General features: G+C 36.1%; 1 protein-coding gene across 3 annotated transcripts in view; it reads left to right on the forward strand.

Annotated features, from left to right (window-relative positions):
* VWA8 (von Willebrand factor A domain containing 8) overlaps window positions 1–19,650 on the forward strand; it is a 364,890-nt gene that overhangs the window by 83,109 nt on the left and 262,131 nt on the right. For all 3 annotated transcript variants that reach the window (XM_079902720.1, XM_079902719.1, XM_079902721.1), the window contains one exon: window positions 65–142. In XM_079902720.1, coding sequence (XP_079758846.1) covers window positions 65–142 — 78 coding nt within the window. The remainder of the gene's footprint in view (window positions 1–64; window positions 143–19,650) is intronic.

The raw sequence follows: 19,650 nt of genomic DNA on the forward strand, positions 1-19,650 counted from the left end.
GTTCTGTTTCCTGACTTCTGGTGGTTTTGACTTATCCCTTGAATGATTGTGTTTCCATTTGTAGGGTTGTGGAAAAACAGTCATCGCTAAGAACTTTGCAGATACCTTAGGATACAATATAGAACCTATCATGCTCTATCAGGTAAGAATTTCATTTTTAGCACTTGGACTATAAACATACTTTTGGACCGTCAGCAGAATTTGTGGGTATTCTTCCTTCAGTTGTACCTGTTAATTTTGAAGTAGATAAATAACTGAAACAGCTATCAAATTGGAGTGCAGCTATAATTATTTGGAATTTTTGAAAGTGTGTTCTAGGATATCTGATGTGCCCAACATACCAGGGTCTGTTTTTCAAGAGAGATCCATTTTACAAGCATGTGTACACACACACAGTACATTTAAGAGTAATTTGGAAATCTAAACAGAATAGGTTTCAGCAGCAGTGGGAGATAATTAGGTATTCACCAAATAGATTATTATTTTTTTATTGTGGTAAAATGTACATAACATGAAATTTACCATTTTAACCATTTTTTTAATTTAATTTTTTTCTTTTACTGAATATTTATTCTTAATTGAAGTATAGTTGTTTTACAATATTGTGTTAACTTCTCTACAGCAAAGTGATTCAGTTATATGTATATATACATTCTTTTTAAAATTCTTATCCATTATGGTTTATCTCAGGATATTGAATATAGTTCCCTGTGCCATACAGTAGGACCTTGTTGTTTATCCATTCTATCATTTTAATCATTTTTTTTTTTTAGTGTACAACTCACTGGCATTAAGTACATTCACGATGTTGTGAAACCATCACCACTAGCTATTTCTAGAAAGCTTTATATTCCCAAATAGAAACTCTATAACCATTAAATAATAAATTCTCTGCCTCCCTCTAGACCCTGGTAACCTCTTTGTGACTTTCTGTCCCTAGGAATTTGTCTATTCTAGGTACCTCATGTAATGGAATCATGTACTTTTTTTTTTTAAACATCTTTATTGGAGTATAATTGCTTTACAATGGTGTGTTAGTTTCTGCTGTATAACAGAGTGAATCAGCTATACATATACATATATCCCCATATCTCCTCTCTCTTGCGTCTCCCTCCCACCCTCCCTATCCCACCCCTCTAGGTGGTCACAAGGAATCATACACTTTTTGTCCTTTTGTCTCTAGATTATTTTACTTAACATTATGTTTTCAAGGTTCATCCATGTTATAGCATATCTCACACGTTCATTCCTTTTTATGACTGAATAGTATTTTTGTTTATCCATTCATATGTTGATGAACACTTGAGTTGTTTCTACCTTTTGGCTATTGTGAGTAATGCTACTATGAACACTGGAGTACAAGTATCTGTTTGAGTCCCTGCTTTCATTTCTTTTAGGTTTATATGTTGGAGTGGTATTGCTGAATCATATTGTAATTCTACCTTTAACTCTTTGAGGAGCTGCTAAACTGTTTTCCATAGCAGCCACACCATTTTACATTCCCACTAGCAGTGCATGAGGGTTCCAGTTCCTCCACATCCTTGTCAACACTTGTGATTTCCTGTTTTCTTGTTTTGTTTTGTTTCTGTGTTCATTTTGCTTTGCTTTTTATAACAGCCATCTTAATGGGTGTGAAGTAGTAACTCGTGGTTTTGATTTGCATTTCCCTAGTGACCAATGATATTGCATCTTTTCATGTGCTTATTACCATTTATATATCTTATTTGGAGAAATACCTTTTCAAGTTCCTTGCCTATGTTTTAATTGCATTGCCTTCTTGTTGCTGAACGGTAAGAGTTCTTCATATATTCTGCATATTAAGGCATTCTCAGATATATTATTTGCGAATGTTTTCTCCCATTCTGTGGGTTGTCTTCTCACTCTCTTTTTTTCTTTTTAACATCTTTATTGGAGTATAATTGCTTTACAATGGTGTGTTAGTTTCTGCTTTATAACAAAGTGAATCAGTTATACATATACATATGTCCCCATATCTCTTCCCTCTTGCATCTCCCTCCCTCCCAACCTCCGTATCCCACCCCTCTAGGTGGTCACAAAGCACCGAGCTGATCTCCCTGTGCTATGCGGCTGCTTCCCACTAGCTATCTGTTTTACGTTTGGTAGTGTATATATGTCCAGGCCACTCTCTCACTTTGTCACAGCTTACCCTTCCCCCTCCTCATATCCTCAAGTCCATTCTCTAGTAGGTCTGTGTCTTTATTCCCATCTTACCCCTAGGTTCTTCATGACCTTTTTTTTTCTTCTTAGATTCCATATATATGTGTTAGCATACGGTATTTGTTTTTCTCTTTCTGACTTATTCACTGTGTATGACAGACTCTAGGTCCATCCACCTCACTACAAATAACTCAATTTCGTTTCTTTTTATGGCTGAGTAATATTCCATTGTATATATGGGCCACGTCTTCTTTATCCATTCATCTGTTGATGGACACTTAGGTTGCTTCCATGTCCTGGCTATTGTAAATAGAGCTGCAGTGAACATATTGGTACATGACTCTTTTTGAATTATGGTTTGCTCAGGGTATATGCCCTGCAGTGGGATTGCTGGGTTGTACGGTGGTTCTATTTTTAGTTTTTTAAGGAACCTCCATACTGTTCTCCATAGTGGCTGTATCAATTTACATTCCCACCAGCAGTGCAAGAGTGTTCCCTTTTCTCCACACCCTCTCCAGCATTTATTGTTTCTAGATTTTTGATGATGGCCATTCTGACCAGTGTGAGGTGATATCTCATTGTAGTTTTGATTTGCATTTCTCTAATGATTAATGATGTTGAGCATTCTTTAACTCTCTTGATAGTATCCTTTGATGCACAAAATTTAATTTAATTTTGATGAAGTCTAATTTATCTTTTTGTTGTTGTTGCCTGTGTTTTTGGTGTTATATTCAATAAATCATTGCCAAGTCCAATGTCATGAATTTTCTCCTATGTTTTCTTCTAAGAGTTTTACAATTTTAGGTCTTACATTTAGGTCTCTCACCCATTGTGATGTAATTTTTGTATATGGTGTAAAGTAAGTGTCCAACTTCAATCTTTGCATGTGGATATCCAGTTTTCCCAGCACCATTTGTTGAAAAGACTGTCTTTTCTCCATAGGATGATCTTGGCAATCTTGTAAAAAATCAACTGACCATATATGTGATGGTTTGTGTCTGGGCTTTCTGTTCTACTCCATTGGTTTGTATGTCTGTCCTTACGTCAGTATCACACTGTTTTAATTACCATAGGTTTATAGTAAGTTTTGAAATCAGGAAGTATGAGACCTCCAACTTTGTTTTCTTTTCCAGGATTGTGTTGGCTATTTAGGGTCCCTTGAGATACCAGATGAATCTTAGGATAGGTTTTTTTCTATTTATGAAAAAAAAAAAAAGTTGAGATTTTGATAGAAATTGCAATGAATCTGTAGATCATTTTGGGTAGTATTGTCATCTTAATATTAAATCATCTATTCTGTAAACATAGATGAATTTCTGTTTGTTTATGTCTTTTAAAATTTTTTTCAGCAATGTTTTATGATTTTCAGTGTACAAGTCTCATCTCCTTGGTTAAACTTATTCTTAAGTATTTTTGAATGGATTATTCTGGTGGACGTACATGCTGAATATAGTATTATAAAAAAGCAAACTTACAGCTGGTGTTTTTACAGAGTGAAATTTTCGGTCATGTATTTTTTTTTGTAATGATATCTCTAAGACATTTTTATCCTGCTAATTTACTGATTTCTACGTATTCGTGTTTGGCTGGTTATGGTATCTTTTTACCTCTAGCAGAGTCTGTTTCTTATTCTTGGAACAATTTTGGATAGTGGATGTGATATACTATTTACTTACATTTTAGGAAGCATTTTGTGTTTTTAGTTTATTCTTTTGTTTAACTTTTTAATTATTACTGACAATAAATATATTTATATTAAAATTGTTCTTATTTTTGAAAAATGATGTTTAAACCAGTTTCTTGCTGTGAACTGATCATAGAAAATTTTGTTAACAGCTCATATTTCAAATGATTCTGTTGAGAGTTTTTTCATGCTGCTTTAAGTTACTTTGTGCCTATGGGTTGAATTGGCCAGAGTTAGAAGCAATTATAATCACATGGTACTGGTAACTTTTGGGCTATAAGCAGAAAAATCTATTGTAAAAGATATTTGAGAATTCTCCCTGAAATTAATTTTTTTCTTTCTTCTGGGTAACTTAACTCATTCAAAGCACTAAGGTATCATTTAGTATTTTGAGTTATTTTGAAAAGAATTTTGGAAATGAAAGAGAAAGCATCCTGCCTTGGTATAAAACTGTGGAAGATTTATACCTCCTACTATTTTGTACAGTTTTTGTTATCATATTTCTAGAAATACAGGTAAAGGTAGTTATATAAAAAAATAGGAAAAGATAATTAAGATAATTAACTGATTAAGGACTTAAAAGATTCAAATATTTACTAAGAAATACTGCATGATTTTAAAAGATGAAATTTATGAAGAAGCATATGATCCAAGCTTATGAAATCATGAAGAATATGAATTAAGGTGAAGAGACTTAAACCAGTACTGCTATCCTGAGTCTTGAGCAATAAACATGTAGGGGAAAGAAAATAAATTTCTACATTACACAGCAGGTGACAAGTCTTAGAACCCACTGAAAAAATACATATTTATATATGTTTTTTCAAAAATATATTTTAAAGTGAGTCTTTATGAATTGATTCTAGGTCTACTGGATTATTTAAGGGAAGTAAGGAAATTGGCAGGAGAGGGGAGTATATTTTTTGCTTAATTCATGGTAGATGCAATGAAGAATACCCTGCCCTCTTAGAAAATCATCCTCTTGGTGATGGTTAGCTCAATATGCTAGTTCATCTGTCTATACCTTTCCATAGCTCAGGTTAGAAGTGATCTGAGGATGGCATTTTATCATCTCACCTACCTGTTAACCATCAACTTTCTAGTTTCCAATGAAAATACTTTTCTACCAAATAATGGAGAGAAAAAAATTCCAAATCATCAATATATTTTTAAAGCAAGTTAAATTTAATTATATCATATTCCACTTATAAGTCTAGGATAAATACAAGCATAACTTAACTTTTCCAGCTGCCATTGCTTTGAAATCATATGGAGAAGACCTTTTGAGGATAATATTTCTTTTCTCTTTGACTCCATCCCCATTTATAGTAATAGTATTTCTAAAGTTGTACACATTATTATTTTTTACATTAAAATAAAAACTCCCGGGGCTTCCCTGGTGGCGCAGTGGTTGAAACTCTACTTGCCGATGCAGGGGACACAGGTTCGTGCCCCGGTCTGGGAAGATCCCACATGCCGCGGAGCGGCTGGGCCCGTGAGCCATGGCCGCTGAGCCTGCGCGTCCGGAGCCTGTGCTCCGCAACGGGAGAGGCCACAACAGTGAGAGGCCTGTGTACCGCAAAACATAAATAAATAATAAAAACTCCCATTCTAATGAAAGCTGGAAATAATTTATGCCTCATCAATTTTTTCCAGACAGTACTCTTTCTGTATCAGATTTCTGTAGTCAATTTATGGTGATTCTTACACTGTAGTGATAAATTATCCTATGAGCATATACTTGAACTGTGAAGATTGCCGTCACCTCAACCTGCTATCCATTAAAAGAACCAAACAAGAGATTATGTATATATCTATCAATTAAGCTCTCTCATCTCCACCGAAGAACTACCGAAAGTATCCTGCCGTTGAGAATGTTATCTTTATGTATGAAAGAATTAGTTTAATAGGTTGAGAATAGATTTTCTTATATATTTTTGGAGAGTGACAATAAGTTCACGAAAATATTATTTTATTTTAATGTATTTTTTTAACTTTCCTGTTGTTTGTTGATTGATAAATAAACAAAGGTAGGAAAATTATACTATTCAATTTGATGGCAGACCATTCTATTACCTGATACTCTTCTGAGATATGAAGTCAGTCTCTTCTAATTTCTGCCACAGGATAAGGTCATTTAGTCATGTCTTACTAATCTTCTATCTGACAAACATGGGTGATGATATTCAAAAGGCACACAAGTTTTGCCATAAGAATATTTTGTCCATCCTCAGCATACACACTATCTACCTTATTGATGTCCTTCAAGGATTGGGAAAACTGGTACAGAGATAAGGAAAGTGATCACATATTCTGAAAACCCCTTTTCCAATTTTGCTTTTCTGCTCATTAATCTTTAGAGAAATGTCTGGGAGAAAAAAATGGTTTCTGAAGTATAGACTTCAGAAAGGGATAGAGAAGTGTAATAATGGAAACATGTTTTGTAGGTGAGTTTGTTTCTTTCTCTCTCCATATGGCTTCTTTCCAGGAACTGGATCAAAGCATATATTAGGCATTTTATTGACATTTGCAGTTTTGTAAGCTGTTAATTAGTTGGTTTTTATGATAGAAACCAAGCTGCTGAGATTAATTTGACTCTTTTTGCTTATAATTTCATATTTATTAGTAACGTTCATCTATTTCTTTGGGACAGAGGAACTAATTTAATAGGATTAAAGATTAGATTTTGGTTTTATAATAATATAGCCCATATTAACAAAAAATTTCCAGAAGTTTGACCCAACATAGAGAATTTAGTGGGAACAAGTAACTCAACATCTGTTTTCCTAGAAGATGTAGAGATTTCCCTGTTACTTGTACATGTATAAAGCTACACGTAATATGTGGGTTTTGCCTTATTTTTAGACTTGACTATTTTTAGAACTGGGTTTCATATGAAGGAAAAGAAAAACAGAGCCTTTACACAGATTTGTGGCAGTACATAAAATAAGTTTTATAATAGGTTATAAAAATCTTAAATCATTTGGCTCAAGTGTTAGGTCAGATTCTTTTAACTGGTTATTCTTTTTTTAGTGTTGAAGTCAGTGATTTCATAGTATTGGAGACATACAGGTTACTATTCTTCTCTTTCACAACCAGATAAGGGCATATTTCCAGATTTCTTTCCACACCATCGTAAACAGCACCAGATCTGAGATCTCGTTTTTCTGTTTAAGTACTACTTGGATTAAAAGCCGAGTCAACTCCAATCAAAAATTTAGGTCAAATAAGTTTAAGAGACTTAAAATGAACATAATCACTGTCTAAAACACGTTGAAGTCTTAGGATCATTTTTGACCCCTTAGCTAAGTTTTTCTTCCTATAGCTAAACTCAAACCAAATCCTTTTCTTCATCTTGCATCTAATCTACAATTCCTCCTTTTTCCTGTGTATCCTAATACAGTGGAAATATCTTGACCTTTTATTCTCTCTCATTTGTTTTCACTGACCTATGTCTTGGACTTCTTTTTTTTTTTTTTTTTTGCGGTACACGGGCCTCTCACTGTTGTGGCCTCTCCCGTTGCGGAGCACAGGCTTCGGACGCACAGGCTCAGAGGCCATGGCTCACGGGCCCAGCCGCTCCGCGGCATGTGGGATCCTCCTGGACCGGGGCACGATCCCGTGTCCCCTGCATCGGCAGGCGGACTCTCAACCACTGTGCCACCAGGGAAGCCCTGTCTTGGACTTTTTTACTTGCTTCTTGACTTTGTCTTGAATTTGCACTTTTTCATGAAGATTTCAAGAGTCTGTATTCATTTAAGTGGTTTATATTCAACCGCAGAGACTAACTTTCTGTATGATTCTGTAGATCATTTTGTTTTCTTGATTTATTTTGCTGTAATCTGTCATCCTTTCTGTCTTCTTAGTATTTTTTCTTTTTCCCACAAAGAATAACCTTCATAAGGCTCTCTAGGAATTTACTTGCCTCAATTCCTTCAAATTTCTTTTATTATAAAATTTATTTTTAAAAAATGTATGTCATCATGCAAGTTCTACATCCTCTGAATTTTGAAATAGAAATTATAAACGAAGAGTAGTTGTCTTTTCATAGAGCTCTTCCTCATTCTTTTTCTTTTTTAGTTGCATATTATTCCATCATGTGGTTATACCAGAGTTTATTCAACCAGTCTCCTATATATGGACAGTTGGATTGTTTCCAATATTTTGTAATTACAAACTAAGTTGCAATGAATAACCTTTGCATATGTATTTTCACATTGTTAGAAGTATATCTTCAGGATTAATTCCTAGAAGTGGAATTGTTAGGTCAATAGGTAAATATATGTGTAGTTTTGTTAGGTATTGCCAAATTTTCCTCTGTAAGGATTATACCATTTTGCATTCCCACCAACAATGCCAACAGAGAGGGCCACCAAGCTCTTTAATGTTTGCCAATTTGATAGTTAGAAATGGTATCTAAGGAGTAGTTTTGTTTGTTTGGTTGGTTTTTGTTTTTATTTATTTATTTAATTATGGCTGTGTTGGGTCTTCGTTTCTGTGCGAGGGCTTTCTCTAGTTGTGACAAGCGGGGGCCACTCTTCATTGCGGTGCGCGGGCCTCTCATTGTTGCGGCCTCTCTTGTTGCGGAGCACAAGCTCCAGACGCGCAGGCTCAGTAGTTGTGGCTCACAGGCCTAGTTGCTCCGCGGCATGTGGGATCTTCCCAGACCGGGGCTCGAACCCATGTCCCCTGCATTAGCAGGCAGATTCTCAACCACTGCGCCACCAGGGAAGCCCCTAAGTAGTTTTAATTTGCATTTCTTATATTAGGAAAGAAATTGAAAATCTTTCCTGTTTTTAAGGGCCATTATTATGGTCCTTAGTAAATTATCTGTTCATTTCTTTTGCCCATTTTTCTGCTAAGTTTTTGGTCTTCTTTCCTCTCAATATTTAAGTTTCTAATATTCGGCATATTTGCTTTTTATCAGTGATATATGCTGCATAAAGTTTGCTCTCGGTTTGTCAGTTATACTTTGATTTTCTTTATGAATAAATTAGTTTTTGCCTTGTAAATTAAAAAATTTGTAGTTAAATGTATTAATATTTTGTTTTATTGCATTTAGATTTTGAGTCATGGCTAGAAAGCCTTTCCCTATACCCAGGTTAGGGAGGAATTCACTCATGCCTTTTTCAGCTTCTACATTGACCTCTGTCCAGTTCTTGCACATAACCCCTTGTATTTTAGAACCAGCAGCGGAGAACTGGGTCTTGCTCAAGCTGCCATCTCTCTTTCTGACCACAGCTGAGAAACATCCTCCAACCTTAAGGACTCAAATTATAAGATTGGGCCCACACGGGTATTCCAGAATAATCTCCCCATCTCAAGGTCATTAACTTAACCACGTCTGCAGAGTTCCTTTTGCCATGTAAGGTAACATATTCACAGGTTCTGGAGGTTAGGATATGGATATCTTTGTGGAGGGTATTCTTCTGCCTACTACACTGACCATTCTGGAAGATCACACCACTGAGAACATTGCCACTGATGGTATTTGAGTTACAAATGTAGCACACCTCTTCCAGTGTATAGTTTTCATGTGCATAGTGATTCTACATGTAGCTGCAAGCATCCAACTTCATGATATTTTATGGTGTAGCTGTGCCCATACATTTGTTGAAGTGTGTATTACTTTTTAACAAGTTATTTTCCCTATAATAAAATGTCGGCATTATCCTGAATTTTTATTTGAAGTTATGTGTATAGGTATATTATATTACCTATGGAGTTTTTCAAGGCTATGAAGCAAAAATGACAAAATATTGTTTATAAAATGGGGGTGTTTATAAAACAGGGTTGGGTCTAACAGGATTGAGAATGCAGCAAGTTAGACCACAGCATAGGGCTTGGCATAAAGAGGATACTCAGTTGAATATGCACCATCCTAGAGGCTTGGGAAATCTTAAACTATTTTAAGTAGAATGACTTTTGTTTTTAAGTATGTAAGGGATAGATGTGATTATTCAAACATTGTTGTCATTCTCCCCATCAAACACATTTAAGAGCTTTTCCATTTATAGCGTTCTCTAATGCAGAAAAGCAATAGAATTATTTAGATCAATTTCTGATTTTTGAGAACTAATTAGTTCTTACAGGATAAGGCAGGAGGCTGTTTTGAGACAAATTCATTTCAGTTTTAGAATTACAATCTTCTGTGTATTTCCTGTTTTTCAAACATAAAATTTTGTGACAATTTAATAATAGCTTTTTGCAGCCTCTTTGAAGTGATTCAAGTTATTTACTAAAATTTATAATTACTCTAAAATAGGCCAGTAAAGTGGTATTTCCTGGCTTTCAGAATTAAGGATGAGAAAGGTTAAGTGCCAGAGTTTATACCTCAAACAAAGCTTCTACAGCAGGTCCTAGCTTATTAATTTTCAAGTCATTTTCTTGCCTACTAGACTGTACATCTTTAAAAACAGTAAGTAACAGACAATGAGGCTCACTCTGAGATGAGAGGAAACTGGGTCGAGGCCCTAAAAGTATCATCTGTTTTTATTTGGAATGCTTTCCTTCACATTAGCTTGATTTGCTTTAGAATGCTAGGGTTCTTGTTACATCACAGTTTGTTTTTCAGTATTGGTCTGTTTTTCTACTTGCCAGCTTTTCAAAAACAACATAATAGAAAGGAGGAATGGAGGAGTTTGCAAAAATCAATGGTTGTTTTCAACTGATAGAAGTCCATCTCAACAGTGTATTATTTTTATAATTGAAACTTTGTGAAACGTTATCTTAGGCTCTTGTTTTGATGGAGAAATCATCTCAAAAGCTGAGTGTAATGACAGTTGTAGTATTTTATGTTAAGCTTGCAAGTAGAACTACTTGGAGTGTTTATATGATAGGACATAGTACAAAGTTACGTATTGAAAAGGTAGGTTATTTGCTGGTTCAACTTGATAACTTATTAAACTTATATATTCTAAAAACGCAAAGTGTATCGTAAAGTTTAACTGTGCAATATATGTTATTAAGGTTCATCTTGTTGTATTTGCATAAATTTGCCATTTAAAAGGCAGTAAGTTTTATGTTTGCTTTTTAAAAAACAGTATCCAAACATGATACTGAAATCTTTTATAACTTTGCAAATATGTACTAGACTCCTTATTTAATTGAAACAGTGTACATTTTAAGTAACGGACAACATCTTTTGTGTTATGTTAACAAGTTAAGTTATCATGAAGTATTTATTAGATTTATAAAAGCACACCAGGAGGCCTTTGGGCATGTGTATAAAAATAAACATTACAGTAAGACCAAATCCATTCGCTCAAGGAAGAAAACAAAAGTAACCAAGGAATCCTACCAAATAAGGAATTCCAGCCTGAAAGGTATTTCATTTCCCATCCTTGGCGATCCAGAAACATAGGATCCATAAACTTGAAGAGGGAAAGAATTTCAAATTTGAGGATTCTCTGTAGAATAGCTCCAAACTTAAGGACACTGTGTGATGAAGTCGAAGTACTGTTGTTGAGAACAAATTGTTATGCTTGACCATCTCCATTAGTTAGGACTTTTGTTTTAAATGTACTTTACAGTAATTTTGATTGGGGGTCTTAGGGCAATCTTTTAAGGGTCTTCAGGAACTTATAGTCACCAGAGATCACTGTAAGAGTAAGGATTTGCTAAAGGTTAGTGAGATTAATGATGAAGTTTTGTATTTATATTCTTATGAGGAACATGTCAAGAAAGAAAAGAAAGAGGATATAACTTTGATTTGATTTTTTTATTTAATTAATTAATTTATTTTTGGCTGTGTTGGGTCTTCGTTGCTGTGCGCGGGCTGTCCCCAGCTGTGGCGAGCAGGGCCTCCTCTTCCTTGCTGTGCGCAGGCTTCTCATTGCGGTGACCTCTCTTGTTGCTGAGCATGGGCTCTAGGCGCGTGGGCTTCAGTAGTCGTGGCATGTGGGCTCCGTAGTTGTGGCTCACGGTCTCTAGAGTGCAGGCTCAGTAGCTGTGGTGCACGGGCTTAGCTGCTCCATGGAGTGTGGGATCTTTCTGGACCAGGGTTCGAACCTGTGTCCCCTGCATTGGCAGGTGGATTCCTAACCGCTGAGCCACCAGGGAGGCCCCATAACTTTGATTTGATTTTGACTTTCACAAATTTCTGTAAGTACAGTATGTTTTATAAATATATTTTATTCTTGGAAATAAAAAGTAAATATGTACTTCTCAGCTGTGTCATCTAGTTGCCTTTTATGATTTCTAAGTGCTTTGTTTTTCTATTCTTCCCCTATTAAAAAAAACCCCAATTACTCATGATCCAGCCCATTTTCTGAATATATTCAATTTTATTGCTGATTTACAAACCAGTCTCATAGAAACAGGGCTTTCTGAGGTGTTTGAACTGAAAACCATTTGGCAGAACCAGAGAGATAGTCAAAAAGAACAGCAAAGGGAAAGGCATTAGCAGGCAGAGTTCAACTAGTGCCTCTGGGAACTGAGTTGAAGTAGCTTGGGGTTTAAGCTAGTAAAAGCTGTGAAAATCCTGATTTTACAGTCTATTGACTACTGTTGAGAAATTAACAACCTGAAGAGGGACCTTGGCCAGCCCAGCTCCTGGGATGCTTCGTGTTCATTTCCTGTGGTTCCCTGAAGCTCTCCCAGATTCAGGTAGCTGCTGGCTGGCAGCCTCTATGCAGGTGAGGAGTGGTGCCCATTATGCCCTCACATAGGTGGGAAGATGGACAGGGTGGGAGGGTTGCCCTGCTACCTTCAGCAGTCTGTTTCTTTAACCTTAGCAAACGTTTTTCAGTGCTGCTTCAAGCAGGAGACTCCACGTTTATCCTCAATGATGCTCCCTGAATCCATTAACTCCTCCTTATCTCCCACATAGGGAAAGGCGTTTGCTGCACAGTATCTCCCATGGGGGAGCGATTCAGAGAGAACAGCTTTAGTTTTTTGAGGAAGGTTCCAAAAGGGACACATTAAGCCAATAGAAAGCGTTGTCGAGTATTGCAGCCATGGCACACTTCTTAGCTTTCTCCCCATCTGCCATACCCACCCCACAGCCAATTGTTAGTCTAACATCATTTGCCTTTTGTAGGATCCGCTATAGCTATGGACATCTCCAGTAGCTCTAACCCACCAACCCTGGACCCATTTTTAAGAATTTGCTGGAAAACGCATTTGGCATACGAAATTTTACTTTATAGAGGTTTTTTTTTTTTTTTTTTTGCGGTACGCGGGCCTCTCACTGTTGTGGCCTCTCCCGTTGCGGAGCACAGGCTCCGGACGCACAGGCTTAGCGGCCATGGCTCACAGGCCCAGCCGCTCCGCGGCATGTGGGATCTTCCCGGACCGGGACACGAACCCGCGTCCCCTGCATCAGCAGGCGGACTCTCAACCACTGTGCCACCAGGGAAGCCCTACTTTATAGAGTTTTTAAGAACACATCAGTTATGTCAGTTGGACATTAACAGACACTTATTCCTCTCTCACGCATGCAAGCTCACTCTCAGGATAACATTGAAGTTCTATTTTCTTAGCCAATTTCAACGATGTGATACAGAGTTATCAACTATAGTCACCATGTTTTATATTATATACTCAGATCTTAATTCATCTTATACCTGAAACTTTGTACCCTTTTACCAACCTCTTCCTATTTCCCCTACCCCTCAGTCCCTGACAACCACTCTTCTATTTCTAAGAGTTTGACTTTTTTTTTTTAAGATTCCACGTACAAGTGATTGCATACAGTATTTTGCTTTTTCTGTCTGGCTTATTTCACTGAGCACAATGCCCTCAAGGTCCAGCAAACGGCAGAACTTCCTTCTTTTTCATGGCTGAATAATATTCCTCTGTGTGTGTGTGTGTGTGTGTGTGTGTGTGTGTGTGTGTGTGTGTGTATCACAATTCCTTATCCATTCATTCATTAATGGGCACTCTTGGCTATTGTGAATAATGCTGTAATGAACATGGGAGTGCAGATATCTCAATATTCTGTTTTTGTTTTCTTTGGATATATACCCAGAAGTGGGATTACTGGATCATGTGATAGTTCTATTTTTAAGTTTTTGAGGTACCTCCATAATGTTTTCCATAGAGGTGGCACCAATGTACATTCTCACCAACAGTGCACAACGGTTCCCTTTTCTTCACATCCTCACCAACATTTGTCATCTCTTGTTTTTTTGTTTTTGTTTTATTTTGGATGATAGCCATTCTAACAGGTATGAGGTGATATCTCATTGTGGTTTTAATTTGTATTTCCTTGATGATGAGTGATGTTGAGCACCTTATGTATCTGTTGGCCATTTATAGATCTTCTTCGGAAAAATATCTATTCAATTCCTCTGTCCATTTTTTTTTTTTTTTTTTTTTTGCTGTACGCAGGCCTCTCACTGTTGTGGCCTCTCCCATTGTGGAGCACAGGCTCCGGATGCGCAGGCTCAGCGGCCATGGCTCATGGGCCCAGCCGCTCCGCGGCATGTGGGATCTTCCCGGACCGGGGCACGAACCCGTGTCCCCTGCATTGGCAGGCGGACTGTCAATCACTGAGCCACCAGGGAAGCCCCTCTGTCCATTTTTTAATCAGATTTTTTTTGCTATTGAGTTATATGAGTTCTTTATATATTTTAGATATTAACCTTTATCAGTTATATGATTTGGAAATAGCTTTTTCCATTCAGTAGGTTGCCTTTTCATTGTGTTGGTTTCTTTGCTGTGCAGAAACTTTTTCTTTTTAGTCTGATGTTGTCCCACTTGTTTATTTTGGCCTTTGTTGCTTTTGCTTTTGGTGTCAAATCCAAAAATTATCGCCAAGACCAAGGTCAAGGACCATACCACCTATATTTTCTGCTAGGAGTTTTATGGTTTCATGTCTTGACGTTCAAGCCTTTAATCCATTTTTGAAGTGATTTTTGTGTATTGTGTAACTTAGGGTCCAGTTTCATTCTTTTGCATGTGGCTATACAGTTTTCTGGATACCATTTATTGACACCATTACTGAATATATATTCTTGGCTCCTTTGTCATGAACTTGTTCACCATATATGTGTGGGTTTATTTCTGGGCTGTCCATTCTATTGATCTATGTGTCTGTTTTTATGGAAATACCATAAAGTTTTGGTTAGTATAGCTTTGTCATATAATTTGAAATCAGGAAGTGTGATGTTTCCAACTTCGTTCTTCTTTCTCAAGATTGCTTTAGCTATACAGGGTCTTTTATGGTCCATACAAATTTTAGAATTGTTTATTTCTGTGAAAAATGCCATTGAAATTTTGATAGGGATGGCATTGAATCTGTAGATTTCTTTGGGTAGTATGGACATTTTAACTATATTAATTCTTCAGTCCTTGAGTGTAAATGTCTTTCCATTTATCTGTGTCTTCTTCAATTTCTTTCATCAATGTCTTATACTTTTCAGTTATGGTGGTTGAACATTTATAGATAGTTATTTTTAAATTTATCTCTTTTTGGTGAGAATATTTAAGTTCTAGTCTCTTTTGTAGACATTAAATATTTGTAACTATTTAATTAGAATATGTTACATTTCATAATCCATCCTCTAAAGAATAGTAGGAGTGACCTAAACCATATCATGCCATTTCTCTGTTTAGAATCTGTCAATGGCTTTCCATGATACTTAAAATAAGAACCCCTAGTCTTGACTTATGAGGCCTCCAACAGTGCTTTTCTACCTTGGCTGCCTATTAGAAACACCCAAGGAGCTTTGAAAATTTTCCATTGTCCAGCCCCCACCATTAGAGAATCTGAAGTAATTGGTTTGAGGTGTGACCCAGATTTCAGGATTTTTACAAAAGTTACTCAGTGATTCTAACAGGGAGCCAGGGTTGAGAGACCCTACCTGATCTGACCCATGCCTGCCTCTCCAGCCATCTCTCTCCCTGATGGACCCTCTGCTGGTTATGTTTCAGCCTCAGCGGCTACTTTCAGTCCCTTCAATCTATCTAGCTTTTTTCTGCTTCAGGACTTTTGCACAGGATATTGCCTCGGCCTGGAACACTCTTCCCCTGATTTTCACTTGGCCTTTTATCATTTAAATCACCACAGTTTCAGTATACTTAGAGAAAGCATCCTTGACCCATGGAGCCATTTGCTATCACGTTACCCGACATTTTCTGTGCAGCACTGACCACTACATGATCGTGATATACATATATATATACACACACACACACACACACATTTTTTTTTTTTTTTTTTTTTTTTGCTGCACTACGCGGCTTGTGGAATCTTAGTTCCCTGACCAGGGATTGAACCCACGCTCTCAGCAGTGAAAGCGTGGAGTCCTAACCACTGGACCGCCAGGGAATTCCCATGGTATATTTTTTTTATTTGCATCTCCTCCCTCCCTCCCTTCCTTCTCACCCTCTGTTCCCTTTGCTTTGTCTGTTTTCTCTTCACCCTGGAATGTAGGATGCATGTTTATCTTTTTCAGTGCTGTATCCTCAGCACTGGATCAGTGACTTGCGTGTAGTAGACAATCAGTGTATGAAGGAATGGATAAATACATTTTGAAAAATTTTCATTTTTAAAGGATCAGCTCTGTCAACTTTTCTTTACTAATTTTTATGTTTCAATATTACCTTTACTTTAAATTCTAAGACAAGAATTTCTTTTGTCATACAGCATTGTTATTATACTTTTATTAGTGTTCTGCAACTGTTAACTTCGATTTATTGTTAGATTTAAATTTTAATGTATTAGGATTTTGATTCTTCAGTTGATTCAGATTCAGCTATTATTAAATACCCACTAGGTGCCAGACATTATCTCATTTAATTATAAAGATATTTTACTCACTTCACCCATTTATCATATTACAAGTCACAGAATTGGAATTGAAAACCCAGCTTTCCTTATACTGTACCCATTCTTTCAACTGTGCTACTTTCCATGTTGGCTGACTAGAAGGGATTTGAGTGTTGTTGAGTGAGGCCAAATGCTTTAACTGCTCCATGTGTCTTTACTGAATACTGAACAGGTTATTAGCACATACCACAACTTTGATTTTATACTTTGTTACTATGGGGTTGGCCAGAACGTTTGTTTGGGGTTTTTCCGTAAGGTGTTAATGAACAAACAAACTTTTTGGTCAACCCAATAATTATTATAAGGCAAATATTATTTAAACTAGAATCGATTGCTACTTTCCCACCTGTTCTCCTAACAGTCAAACATATGTGATAAAATGTAGCAAAGTTTGCAGTACCATTTGAATAAAATGTGGTTCTTCAGTTTGTGTGTCCTGGGATTTTACTCTATAACATCCCCGCTTTTTGCCTTCCTTTTTGAAACTGTTCTTACCCTCTTTTACATATGTAGTTGTCCGTGAACGTTTCTCAACAAGCTTTCATAAAGTTGGTTTACTTGTAAAAAATTATTATCCTTAGGTTGTGATTTTCGTTGCGGACAATAGAATCCATTTTGGCTGTCTAAAACTGAGAGGGATTTATTACAGAGTATTACGTAGCTTACAGAATTTCTGGGAGAGATAGGGCACAGTGTTTAGATTTTACCCAGTTAGGAATGACAGAGCCTGGAGAACTTCAGCCGTAGCTTTCTAGAAGAGCGAGTTTCCTTGTGCTGGCTGGTACTTCACTCTCACTGCCAGTTTCTTCAGTTCCCAGTTTTGTGTATGTGAGAATGCTTGGTAGAACCTGAGTCGTGTACAGAACTTAGCTGCAAAGGCATCTAAGAAATGATGTTTTCAGTTTTCTAGCCGCTGTACTACAGCAAGGATAGTAGAAGGGATTTGATTGGGTGTCTTCTTGGAATACATATTACATTATTTGCACTTTCACCGAACTTGACTTTATATTTTATTGAATGACTGTATTAAGATGTCCTTTTGTTGGGTCAGTTGTGACATAGTAGGTTTGACTTCTAGTTAGCTTCAATCAGAAGAATTTTGTTCTATGTTCATGGAATAAATCTTTAGAGTAGATCATCTTGAGATAGATCCCACTGGTTACAGTAAAGAGAGCTATAAATGAATCAAAATCGGCTTCTTCCATTAATAGCAGAGTAACTGAAAACAATCATGGTAGTCTTGTAATGCCATCATTATATACATAAAGGAAGCATTTATTATATGTGTGACAGGTTAAAAATAGTTGCTTAAAAAAGAACTTTAGGAAGAAGCATGGAAGAGTTTACAAATAATTTTACAGTGTATGTAAAACGAGAGGCCTTTTTGTTTGAGATCAAACGTAAATGACACAGGAATGTTGGCAGCACGCCTTGCATTTTGTTCACTGAGCGTGCTTAGACTGTAAATAATGGCTTCATTTCTATTTTGGGACCTAAAAATTATTAACATTCTGTGTTTATGCAATATTTATGCAGTATTTTACACTAGTAGTTATGGACATAATTAATCCCTTATTGTAAAGTTGGTGGCTTGCATCAGCTAGTCTTGGTGTATTCTTTTATTCCCTTAAATCCCAGATTTTCTTAGTATTTTATACTACTGGCAGGATATTTTCTGGTAGCTACTTTTTGCAGTTATTTATCAGACTAATTACTTATATCCAGGTTTCTCAAGGGAATCTCAGAAAAATTAATGTATACCATTCAAAGGTCCTAAAAACATTGAAGGTATATAATTGCTCTAGGGTTCAAATCTATATTCTCTGGTACATTTTGTGCAGTTATGCATCTTCTCATTTTAATAAGACATTTTTATTTTTAGTAGGGTTTCTCTGTTGCAAATCAAAAGAGCAAAATTCAAAATGACACAGAATCTTAATATACATATATGGATGTTTTCCAGGGATCTGAATGAGGAGGTGAAATGTTTAAGTTTAGACAATGGTGGCTCTAAAGGAACTAGTTTTCATGTCCTGTTATTTCTAAATTTTTTAAGGAAACAGAAAGAGGAAATGGTTCGGCCTCTATGATATCATTAGTGCTATTTTTATTCTCTTAAGTTCAAAGGTTTCAAGGATAAGAAAAATATATGCAAAACTGAGGGCATTCATCTTTCTTGATTTTTATTAGTGTGCTTTCAAAACGCTCGTATGGAATCAGCACATTTCTTCTTAAAATTTTGTCTTTTCACTTGCTTTAGGGATATGTGTGTAGGCAGGAAGAATAAGGAAATGATATATATATTTTTAACAGTTCCATGTTACAGTATATGTTAAAATAAGTAAGGATATTAAAACAACTTCATGGTACTAAAACCCAAAAATTCTATAGACAGAAACATTTGAAAAAGCTGTTACTCCATTTTAAAGATTAGCTTAATATTGAAATCATGTTACTGACCCATTTCAGACTGTTCTGAAAAAATTCTGTTAATTAAGTTTGACTAGGTTCAGTTCTGTGAAAGTTCAGTTTTACTTTGGTGTCCTTGCACTTTCACACAATGGAAAATAACTTTCAGACAATTGAAAATAATTTCTTATTATACCTAATATTATGGAAAGTGGGGGCAATTATCTTTTTAAGAAAAAGCTGGAATTTTCATCTTTTCTCCCAATACAGGATCTTAATTATGAAAACCAACTACTTTTATTAAAGAGGATACTTTTTTTTTCCCCGTAGGAGGGTTTTTATTTTAATGCACAGATATATTAGAAATGAAGAATGGCTCTTTTTCACATGATAGTATGCAGAGACTTGATATGATAAAACTGAACTGAGTTAGTCTTTTAATAAATGCCAGGTGTTTTCCATTTTTTACCCCTCTGAAGATTGAAAAAAGGGAAAATATTTCTGGTCTGTAGTTGTGGTTGGCATTAATAGATTTGAATTCTGTTGGTCTATTACTGCTTGTTGTGTAGCAGCAAATAATTATTTCAGTTTACTTCAGTCAGTA

The sequence above is a fragment of the Stenella coeruleoalba genome, assembly GCF_951394435.1.
Source record: "Stenella coeruleoalba genome assembly, chromosome: 18".
NCBI classification, from domain to species: domain Eukaryota; kingdom Metazoa; phylum Chordata; class Mammalia; order Artiodactyla; family Delphinidae; genus Stenella; species Stenella coeruleoalba.